This window comes from Tenrec ecaudatus, chromosome 5 (assembly GCF_050624435.1).
Source record: "Tenrec ecaudatus isolate mTenEca1 chromosome 5, mTenEca1.hap1, whole genome shotgun sequence".
Lineage (NCBI taxonomy): Eukaryota > Metazoa > Chordata > Mammalia > Afrosoricida > Tenrecidae > Tenrec > Tenrec ecaudatus.
In genome coordinates, this window is record NC_134534.1 from 78,660,882 (window position 1) to 78,673,025 (window position 12,144).

The 12,144-nt window shown below is 40.0% G+C and overlaps 1 protein-coding gene across 1 annotated transcript in view; it reads left to right on the plus strand.

Annotated features, from left to right (window-relative positions):
• The first annotated feature begins 235 nt into the window (after positions 1-235).
• Positions 236-12,144, plus strand: part of UBE2V2 (ubiquitin conjugating enzyme E2 V2) — a 51,520-nt gene continuing 39,611 nt past the window's right edge. The window contains exon 1 of the mRNA XM_075549651.1: positions 236-363. Within this exon, the coding sequence (XP_075405766.1) occupies positions 300-363 (64 nt within the window). The 5' untranslated portion in view covers positions 236-299. The remainder of the gene's footprint in view (positions 364-12,144) is intronic.

Below are 12,144 nucleotides of genomic sequence, written 5' to 3' on the forward strand. Positions count from 1 at the left end.
TCCCTCCAGGTCGAGGAAGGTTCTCTGACTCCTCCGGCTCCACTGCCTGGTTCCCCCGGTCCTTCCAGCGTCTCCCGGCCCGAGACCCTGCCTTTCCCGGGCCCTCCAGGCCTGTGCGCCGAGCCCATCAGTGCGCCGGGCGCGGGACCTTCCTCACCAGCCGCCTCTTGGCAGGCAGCCCGGGCCCGTCCTCGCTCCGCGTCGCTCCCGCTCGTCTCGCCTCGCAGATCCGGGGCTGGCGGGTGCAAAGGTCAGGCCCTCGCGCGGAGGCGGCTGGCGAGCGCCGGAAGTGACGCGTCATGACGTCGCCGTGCGTGCGGGGCGGCTGCGTCGGGCTGCAGGAGAAGATGGCGGTCTCCACAGGTCGGTCTCCCAGGCCAGGCTGCTAGCTTTCCCTGGCCGGCTCGGTTGTGGCCGCCGTGCCTGCGGCGGGCAGCCGGGCGCTCGAGGGTCGGGGAGAGTGGCGTGCGCGCTCCCTGGGGAGCAGAGCTCGGAACTGGCCGGCCGGGCCGGGCTGCCGGCAGGCGGTGGGGGTGCTGGTGGCGTTCGCGGGCCGTGGGGCCGGGGCACAGGCTGTAGGGTGGAGGTGCGCGATTCCCCGCCTCGGTGCCCTCTGTAATTTCTGAGCCGAGGGAGGTGCGGGAGAAAGGAGAGGCGGCCTAAGGTGATGGGCACGGGAATGGGTCGACCAGCGAGCGTTCTAGATTTGCTGGAGGCTCTAGTTCAGGACTCGCCTCCGCTTGGGTAGGGGGGTGATTATTAAGGAAGAGAGGACTATTGCTCATTAAATAGGGGAAGCATCATTTTTTTATCCGATGGAAATCATGTTATCTTTGAAGAGTAACTACAGCGCATGCAAAATGAAAGTGTAGCTCAAGAGGAAAGCTATCGAGCGGTTTCTTACATAAGCTGTTTAACTCTACCTGCCGAAAACAATGTTGAAGAGGACAGATTTGAAATGAAATGTTAATTGGGGTTTTAGAAATTTGACCGTTTAGAAAACTGTTAAGTTAAAAATGTTAATATGTATCACCTGTAATGTATCTAATCTTTATTGAATCAGTAGGTTATAGGGGTGTGACTTGACATTCATGCCATCATTGCATAAAATATTTAAAAAGGTGGCACAATAAAAAGTTTCAAATGTATGGGTACTACTTTTAAGATAATACCTTAGGATTCATTTAGCATATTGTTGTTGATAGGTGCCATCAAGTTGGTTACAACGGCACAACAGAAAGAATGAGTTTTAATACAAAGTCTTTTAAATCGCAAGGTAACACCTAATGTACAAGTGTCCTAAACAATCAGATCTTCAGCAGTTCCCAACCAAACCAAGCTCACTGCCATCCAGTCCTATTCTGACTCAGGGCTACACTATAGTAGGACTGAGTGGAACCGCCCCAGTGGCCTTCCAGGGCCTGTACCTTTTTACAGATGTAGAAAACTTCATCCACATGGTTAGCCGCCGGGCATATAGCCCGCTAAGCCACCTGAGCTCCCCTTAGCAGTTACAGCACTGGGGAATTACTTTTATATATTTGGGGTTAAAGGGAACTAGTAAAGTAAGGGTTATTAAGAAAATGCCATTATAGTTTTATAACTTTAAAGATTGTACTAGCTATTGTGCCAGATTTATTAGAACATCTTAAGTGTGCTTGTTAATGTGAAAAAAAAACCGGGCACACACAAATATATACACATTATTTGAGTTGTGCACAGATTCTTGAATATCTAATAAAATGCCTGAAATGTGATTGATAGTTTTCATTTTGCTGATCAGATTGTATATTTAAATGGTTTTGTTTTCCTAACATGTAGAGAATGTTAGAATGTTTTGAAAAGACTAAGGATTATATAATATCGATGGGTCTGCATTTCCTCTTAACCACCACTTCTAGTCATTTTGGAAGTTGAGTATAAATTATAAAAGACTTGTTGCTAGGCAATTAGCATACAGTATCGGAAGCCTATATTTTACAGTTTATGCCTCACCATTCTCTTTGTTAAAATTTTACTGTCCAAAGATTTTTGATATTCGAAAGTTTGGCATAATTAAGATGTTAATTGATTTTTCTTTTATTTTTCTTAAACCACTGAAATTCTGTTTGAATCTGTTGCTGTCAAGTCATCCTGATTAATTTCTTACTGTGCCATTGGGTCATTCTGTGTTATTTATATTTATTTATTTCCAGTCTGTTGTAGATGGTTATTGTCAACCAGAGAGGGAGCTGTGTATATTAGTAGTTTTGCACTGTTTTGAAACTAAACATTTTTAAAATATACTCTTAGCTATACTTTTGTTACTTTTTTGTGGCATGGGAAGGAAACAGTACCTACACATTTGTGTATTGGATGCATACATTATGCATTTTCAAAAAATTAAGCCAAATTCTCTTGATAAAAATAGTCGCTGAATTATCATAAACAAAACCTGACATTTGTCTATTAAAATAGTATTTATATTTAAAGTAAAGTCTAAATAATATTATTTAATTTTTATTTTTTAAACAATAGTATTTATATTTAAAGTGTTTTTGGTGAAAGTTTACATAGCAAATTTGATTGCCAGTTAGTCAATTACACAAATTGTTCAGTGATGTTGATTACAATTTTTTCACAATGTGTCAATTTATTCCATTCTGGATGCTTCATTTCTAGTAATCTAGTTTCCCTGTACCCTTACCCTTCATCTTTGCTTTCGAGCACTGTTTCCCAAAGTGGACAATACCAATGGCAACCCCCTGGGGTCACTGGCATGATCTAGGGGGATATTGTGAAAGAGGATACCTATACTTTATCCTGGGAACAGGAACCCCAAGAAAGACGTGTGCTATGACTTTGAAAGGAAGGCAACTAATATCACAAAATGAAAGGTGTACATGTAGAAATTAATTTGCCTTGGAAGCGATCACCCAAATCATAATAAAATGTTTTAAAGAGCAAAACAAACCATGATCCGTTGCCATATTTTACCTGTCAGCATTTAAACAAGTAGACAGGTCTTCATTCTTAGCTTGACTTCATGACAACATTCTCTGGGCTTTCCTCCTCCTCTGTGGAACATTCCTCAGCATCCTTCTGCTGCTGCCCAGTCTCGTTCTTGGTGTTGCAGCGCTCTCAAGTTTAATCCTGCCCACTTTATTGTGTCTCTTTAAATGAGGAGTTCCTTTTTCCAGGTGTTGAATGAAAATGCCTATATTACAGATTCCCTTAATCTTTTTGCATCAATAGCACAACACCGTAGTCTAAACCAGTGAATTGGAATCAACTTTATGACAATGTGTTTAAATTTTTCTTACAGTCTTACTGTTAGGTAACTTAGCATAGGGACTGGGGCGACCATTACGCACGATCAGGGGTTTGAGCTTCCAGCCGGGAAGGCGTGGTACACTGCACATGCTCAGAGGTTCAAGGGAGGGGTGGTACACCTAGGTGGGCGTTACACCTGGATTGGCCCATCTAAGCCAGGTGAATCTGATTCAGACAATGGGGTAGACCAGTATTGTCGATCATGTCTCCCAACCAGGCCCCTGAGAAGCCAGAAGTTTTGCTCTGGCACTCTCCCAGTGCCTCCGACACAGTGTAGTGCGGACCGAGTTGCTGAGCCGTGTCCCATGCACTTGTGCCGCTTCTATATAAACTCACTTGGATCACAAACCAGGCTTTCAGCGTGATTTCTTTCTCGCGTGGAGTCAAGGACTGAGGTATATCAGTCACTCCCATGAGAGGGAGAGATCTAACATTACCAGAAAAAAATTTTTGAAAAAAAAATTTAGTCTCTAAACATTTAAGCTGGAAAGTATTTTGTCATACCATTGCGTTTGTTGAAGATGAGAGAAAGGAATCCCTTCAGAATACAAGATTAAACAGTCTGGATTTAGAATCTAGGTCCCTTGCCCTGAATCCTGTGCTCTTTCCTTTATGGTGAACTGTGAACATAGGGCTCAAAGAATGAGTCTCACTGTTTTTTAGGCTGGAAGGTAGCTTTCATGCTACCCTCAGCAGAATCCTTGTTTTAGGATCTTAGGGCCTCCTCACAGTGGAAATTGAAGTACAGTGATTCTATGTTCCCTGTCTGGTGCCTCGTTTCCAGGAAACTAGTTACCTTGGAAATGAGGATTTCACTACTCTAGAGAATAGAAATATATTAACACTATTTAATATCTGATTTAAAAAATTCAGTGTGACAAAATAACAATCTATAAATTATCAAGGGCTCATGAGGGAGGGGGGAGTGGGGAGGGAGGGGGAAAAAAAAGAGGACCTGATGCAAAGGGCTTAAGTGGAGAACAAATGCTTTGAAAATGATAAGAGCAAAGAATGTATGGATGTGCTTTATACAATTGATGTATGTATATGTATGGATTGTGATAAGAGTTGTATGAGCCCCTAATAAAATGTAAAAAAAAAAGAAAAATTCTTTGTATGTCAGCATTAATAAGAATTAGTGTTAAATTAAAAAATACATGTTTAATATTAAAAAACAAACCTGTATAATAGAATCTATCTACTATCTTCAATAGCAAAGCTATATGGATAGGAAATGAAACTAAATGAAACCTACTAGTTGTGGTCTTCCACAGAGGGCAGCATTGTATACATTGCAACAAGAAGGCTTTAGTGAAAAGTCGCTAGGAATGGACAGAATACACACTGAAATCAACAAACAAACTGATGAAACAAGTGAAAGCACTAACTAGTCTATTCCTAGAAATATAGTCGGTTGCTACTGCTCAACGGACTTCTTTGTGCCCTTTTCAAAGAAAGTTGACCCAACAGAATTCTCCAGTTATAGAACAATATATTTAATGTCACATGCACCAAAAATTTTGCTGAAGATCATCCAATTGCAGCAGCACATAAATTCAAGTTACATCCAGAAGAGGACATAGCAAGGAGGCTATCATTTCAGACAGGTGGATCTTATTCTTGGTCGATAGCAGAGAATATAAGAAGGATGGTTTGATGTGCTTTGTTGACTATATAAGGGCATACGACTGTGTCGGTCATAGGAAACTGTATAACATGAGAAGAAGACTGGTAATTCCGGAACACTTTGTTGTGCTCACGTGGAACCTATATATGGACCAAGAGGCAGTTGTTCAAATAGAACAAGGGAATGAATACTGCATGGTTTAAAATCTGGGAAGGTGTGTGTGCTAGAGTTCTATCTTTCACCTTATTCAGTTTGTATGCTGAGCAAATAATAGAAGAAGCTGAACTTTTTGAAGAATGCAGCATCAGGATTGGTGGAATACTTATTAACCTTCAATGTGCAGATGACACCATCTTGCTTGCTAAAATTGAGGACATGAAGCACTTGTAGAAGATCAAGGGCTGCAGCCCTCAATATGGATTACAACACATGTAAAGAAAGCCACATTCACAGTTGTACTAAAAGTCAACATCTTGATAGTGGATGCAACATTGAAGTTGGATCTGTAATAGATGCTCATGGAAGCAGCAGTCAAATCAAAAGATGAGTTGTATTAAGAAAAGTGCTGCACAAGAGCTCTTTAAAGTGTTGACCAAGGATGTCACTGAGGGCTGAGGTGCACCTGATCCAGTCTCCAGAGATGCATGTGAATATTGGACACAGAAGAAATAGGCGTTTGAACTATGGCTTTTGAAGAATATTGATAGTGCTGTGGACTATGAGTAGAACAAACAAATCTGTCTTGGAGTAAGTACAGCAAGAGTGCTTCTTGTAAGTGAGAGACATTATCTTTCACACTTGGGACATGTTCTCGAAGAGACCCCTCTTTGTAAAAGGACGCCATGCTTTACCAAGGTCAGTCAAACAAGGAAAATCCTTGTCACAGTGGCTGCAAGGATGTGCTGAGCCAGTTGTGAGGATGATGCAGGCCGTGGCAGTGTTCGGTTCAGTTGGAACAGATTCACCATTACCTACCGACAGTATCAGCCACTTTACTACTGACCTGAAAAGCCACGAGAGTTCCGGCATGGTACTTAATCTTCGCTTTTCCTGTCTTTCCTATGGAATGTGAGGCAACATTATCTTAAGGTTGTCTACCCAGTCTGTAAAATGAAGATTCAATACAGGCAGAACTTGGGAGAAGTGATAGAAGAGAATTACATTTCTTAAAATATGACTTGGAATTTAGGAGTTAAATGATACAATTCTACTTTTTCAGTATTTCTCTCTTGAGATTTAAGAATTGCTGGGTAGAGTTTTCTGGGTCATTTAGGAATTTGGGTGCTCTGGAGATGTGATCACATAATAAAATAGTCCTGTATACTACCCTTGCTTTACATGGTCTTGTGGAGCAATAAACATAAAAGTGCAAGCTGAAACTGCAAAGCAATCTTAACAATTGGGAACAATTATAATTATTCCATGACCTTTAAAAACGTTTGTCAAAAGAGTCAAAACCCTAATACTATATTAGTTACTAATGTTTAGAGGAGGAGAATAAAAAAGGCTCCTCTAATTTAAAACCTTAGAGTCATTGATAATTAAAGGTTTTGTTTTTTCTAAAGGAGCCCTACTGGCCTAGTGGTTACCCTGTAGGCTGTTTATCACCAGGTCAGCAATTTCAAACCAACTGCTCCATGGGAGAAAGAAGAGGCTTTCTGTTCCTATGCAGAGTGGTGGGAACTCGGTTGGTTCTACCCTGGCCTGTAAGGTCACTGTGCGTCAGAATTGACTCAATGCCAGTGGGTTTTATTTCCTTCTTAAGAACTTGTCAGTAGTAGTTTGAACAATATTTACCTTTTTCTTATACCATTTGCAATATGGAAAACACCTTTTGGTTTGATAAATTGTCAAATATTTAACCTTTATGCTTTTAATGTTATATCTCTGAATTTTTTGTGAAGACTTTTACTGTCTTGGGGAGACATCATCATTTTTGTCACAATCACTTATATTTAAAAATCACCTTCAAGAAATTTCTTCCTCTGTATAATGTCTACATCGTTGCAGGCAGCTGTTTCTTTCATGCTGCTGTTATTGTTAGGTGCTGTTGAGTCTGCTCCATCTCATAGTGATCCTGTGCACAAAAGAATGAAACACTACCCAGTCCTGGGCCATCCTCACAATGATTACGTCTGAGCCCATTTTTGGAGCCACTGTCAATGCATTTTGTCCAGGGGCTTCCTTCCCCTCCCCTGAAGCAAGCCTCATCTCTACCAGGGACGTGTCTCTCTCTCCTTATAACACGTCCAAAGTCCGTGAGAGCCTTACCTCGAAGGAGCTTTCTGGTTGTACTTGCAAGACATCTATTTGTTCTATTGGCAATCCATAGTACTTTAAATATTATTTGCCAAAATTATAGTTCAAATTATTGATTTTTCTTTGGTATTTCTTATTCAGTGTCCAACTTTCACATGTATTTCTTCCATAACTACATTTATGTTTGATTCATACTTTCTTTCCAATGCTTTCACTTTGTTTCATTGGGGCATTTAACTTGTATGGCCAGTTCTTATTACTAAGTATCTATTATAAAATATCACATAGGTTTATCATTGGTAGAGAAGCAAGCAACACAAGTATACATTTTGTGTACAAAGAATGAATTAATAACATACCCAGTGGTTAGTCATGACAGATTTTGAAGAAAGTGACATGATTGAGCACTGATCTTGTTGCTTATCAAAAAACAAACCAAGCCAAATCCACTGCCATTGAGTTGATTCCAACTCATACGTACTCTTCAGGGCAGAACTGCCCCTTTGGGTTTCTGAGGTTTTCTTTATGGCACATAATATCACCAAAGCAAACCAGAGTCATAACCTGTGAACAAGCAGATAGATTATAGCCCAAATCCAAGGACAGTTCTGATAACATGGCCCTGTTTGGCATTTACCTTCATGAAGAGCTCACTGAAGACAAGGGTGCTATAGCCAAGTGGTGAAGAAAGTGGATGGTGCCCAGCTATCAACTGGAATAGTGTCCTGGGTCTTAAAGGCTTGTCTTTAAACAACCAGCCATCAACTATGTCCACATCAAAGAAGCACACCAGCCTGTGTGATCCAAAGATGACAATAACAAAATCCAAATGATGAAAAGTCTCAGAGCTTAATTTGTCAACACCCAATTTGTACAAGGCTATGGAGGACAGTGGGAGCCCCAAATCCATCTGCAGAGCAGGTAGACAGATTAAACCTCTGGCAGCACCCCTTGAACAGCTTTGCTATGAGGCAGATTATTATAAACTTGATTATGGTGGATTGAACCACAGCATAACATGATACTTGCTCAGATCACCTCCCTCTTGACCCAACCTGAATTTGCTCTAGTCTTAAATATTTCTTGCTTGTTCCACAACAAAAATTTCTCTGGCTTTAAAAAAAATATTGCTGGTGGTCTTCTCTTTCTTGTTCTTTATTTTTACTTTTATCTTTATATTATTATTATCTTCTTTCTGTTTCAGTCTGTTGTTTCCATTAGGTTCCCCAGTTTAGGAAGAAGAAAGTGGCAGCTTAGAGACAATAACTGATGCAAACAAAGGTTTATTAGTATGGGAGTGGAGTGATGGGAGGGAGGAGGTGATCTGAGGAGCAAACAATGAATGCGGGAGGGGGGAAGGAGCACTAGAACTGATTATGATGATTATATGTAGCTCTTTAAAAAATGGCAACTATAAAAGTGAATATTATATCAACAAAACTATTTAAAAAAAACAAAAACTAAGGGTTACCGTGGGTGAAAAAAAAAAGAGTTTTTGCTTGTGTATGTGTGTGGGAGGGATTGAGTTTATGTTAATTGCAGTGGAATATATTGGAATGGTTTCACCACACAAAGTATAATCAATGTCACTTAGTTATACTTGCAGTTGAATTGGAGAATATTTTGTTGTATGTAGTTTTGCTAAAAATAAAAATACACAAAAAAACCATGCACTCATGAAAGACTCCTATTTTGCTCACAGAGTGACTGTTTGAACTACCAATGTAGCAGTTAGCAGTTAACTTGTAATTTGTAAGGAAGTGACTTGTAACTTGTAGCATTGTAACCCAGCATGCTCAGGGTTTGTTTCTAAATAAGATATTGTGTATGTGATTTTGTGGGCTCCAAAGGTAAGGCTGGTGGTTCAAACCCTTCAGCCAATCCATGGGAGACAGATGAGGCTGTGTTCCCATGAAGAGCTACACTCACCGAATTGGGAGTGATTCCATGACTGTGGGTTGGGGTGTAGAAAGAAGAGCTGGCAGTGATGATTGCACTTTATACGATTATTTGATTATTCACAGTTAATGTATCATGGAACTAATTTAAACTGTTGGGGGAACTGGCTGTTAAACTGTCAAAATTAAAATTCACGCATATTAGAGCCTTGAAAAGCAAGACTTGTCTTAATGGGAATATCCAGATAACAAACTCATAAGATTTCACAGAAGTGAATAAGCAGCTAGTAGACTAGAATAAATGGGATAGAGTTAAATATTTGAACCTTTGTTCAAATGATAGTAAACTTATTTTGCAAACAATGGATTTATTTATAAGTAAGGTGTTATGTAAGATGGGATTTTAGGATTTGAAATTGGATTTATACTTCCTCATGTGCACAAAAGAGCCATGTAGCATAGTGTGGGGATGTTAAACGCATGATCTAAACATTGGTTACCTTCATTTTATAGAGGTTCAATGATGCTATTTCATAAGTAAAATGCTGTTAAGGATGAAGACAAGCTATTTGGTTGATTTTAAGGCATTTTAGGTAATTAAAACCATTTTCTTTTAAGGAGTGAAAGCTTGTGTTGGAAGTAGTACAAAAATTAGGGGAACAATTTTAATGGCCTTCCATTCATTAGATGGTGGTGTGGTGGTTACGTATTTGGCTGTTAACTGCAAGGTCAGTAGTTTGAAACTTCCAGCCACTCCACAGGAAAAAGCTTTCTGCTCTTCTAAAGAGTTACAGTCTTGGAAACCCACAGGGGCAGTTCTACTTTGCCATATAGCATCACTATGATCAGATTTGATTCGATGGCAGTACGTTAATGTGAGCATGTTTAGTGTTATAGTTAAATGTGTATATAGCATTTGTGCCATTAGTGATTCTTAAAAGTTTGTAATTATCCCTTTGAGATAATTTTGGGGATGGAGGAAGCAATATTGAAAATTCTATGAATGTTGATTGGAAACTAAGCTCTATAATAAAAGGTAAGCTTCAGAACCTTATGGGTTATCTTAAAAGTTTTCAGCGTTCCTAAGGTGGTCCTTCAGAATATTTCATACCGTTTTCTATTTGCTTTTCTTTAGTTACTTCCCTAAGTAGGGTACTTCTGAACAAGACAGTGAGTGTTCATAAGAAAGGAAGAATTTGGCTCCAAGATTTGTGGAACTGGGAAGATTGAGCAATAGCCTTGCAAAACCTGAAACCTCCTTACTCTCTCAGAGACTTAGAAATGGTCATTCAGATCTAAAGTCCTGCGTGGAAAAATGCCAGTTTTCTCCCTGTTCCTTGACAGTGCCTTTCAGTGGTGTCCTAAGAAAGCCACAGCTTCATGGAGCCGAAACTGAATGAGTGTTGTGCTTGGGTTTCTGGGAGCAATTTTTTCTACTTCATTAAAATGCAAAGACTGGCTTTTGGTATATGGCCTGGCTGGTAGTTTGTTTTAAAATATGTGGGTATAGTGTGTGTCTAATTGATAAGCTATAATTTACTTGATTATTATATGACAGGTGGTTTCATGTTTAAAAGGTTAAACTGATGATCCATTAAGGCATCTGCCGGTTTATTTGAAAGTATTGTAATCATGGATTTTTTTTCAACATAATAATTGGGACGATTTTGAAAAGGACAAGCAGTGATTTACGTGGTGTATTATTTATTACTTATATTCGTGCCACCCCACTACCAGAATGATCAGTTTGGTATATTAAATGATAATGATGTAAGTGGTATTTCTTCAGAGGTGTAAAGATCTCTAATTTTGTTTAAGTATGAGTTGGAATCAACAGTTTTTTTTTTTTAGATTTGAAGGAAAATTTATTGTGCATGCTTTTTTTAGGGTAGTTATAGTTTCTTTTTTAAAAATTGTTTTATTAGGGGCTCATACAACTCTTATCACAATGCATGCATATATCAATTGTGTAAAGCACATTTGTGCATTCATTGCCCTTATTCTCAAAACATTTACTCTCTACTTACGCTCCGGCATCAGGTCCTCATTTTTCCCCCTGCCTCCCCGTTCCTCCCTCCCTCATGAACCCTTGATAATTTATAAATTATTATTTTGTCATATCTTGCCCTGTCCGACATTTCCCTTCACCCCCTTTTCTGTTGTCCGTCCCCCAGGGAGGAGGTCACATGTAGATCCTTATAGGCAGTTCCCCCTTTCCAACCCACCCTCCCTCTACGCTGCATGCTTTTTATTTTAAGATAACATAACATAACAGGTATAAGGCATCAGAAAAAAAAATTTTACCATAGTGAATGAAGGGGGAAGTGCAGAGTGGAGACCCAAAAGCCCATTTGTCGGCCACTGGAGATCCCCTGGCAGAGGGGTCTAGGGGAGGAGATGAGTCAGTCAGGGTGCGATGTAGCACCGATGAAGAATACAGCTTTCCTCCAGTTCCTAAATGCTTACACCCCCTCCCCCCCACTATCATCCGAATTCTACCTTGCAAGTTTGGATAGAGCAGAGGATGTACACTGGTGCAGATAGGAGCTGGAGGCACAGGGAATCCAGGGCGGATGATACCTTCAGGACCAGGGGTGTGAGGGGCGATACTGGGAGGGTAGAAGGTGAGTGGGTTGGAAAGAGGGAACCGATTACAAGGATCTACATGTGACCTCCTCCCTGGGGGACAGAAAACAGAAAAGGGGGTGAAGGGAGATGTCGGACAGTGCAAGATATGATAAAATAATAATTTATAAATTATCAAGGGCTCATGAGGGAGGGGGGAGTGGGAAGGGAGGGGAAAAAAGAGGACTTGATGCAAAGGGCTTAATTGGAGAGCAAATGCTTTGAAAATGAGAGGGCAATGAATCTACAGATGTCCTTTACACAATTGATGTATATATGGATTGTGATAAGAGTTGTATGAGTCCCTAATAAAATGTTTAGAAAAAAAGGATAACATAACAGATTTGACAGGCTGTATCTGTTTCTCTTTTTTTTTTAACCCAGCACTTTTATTGGCACATAAATTACAAATCATACAATTCA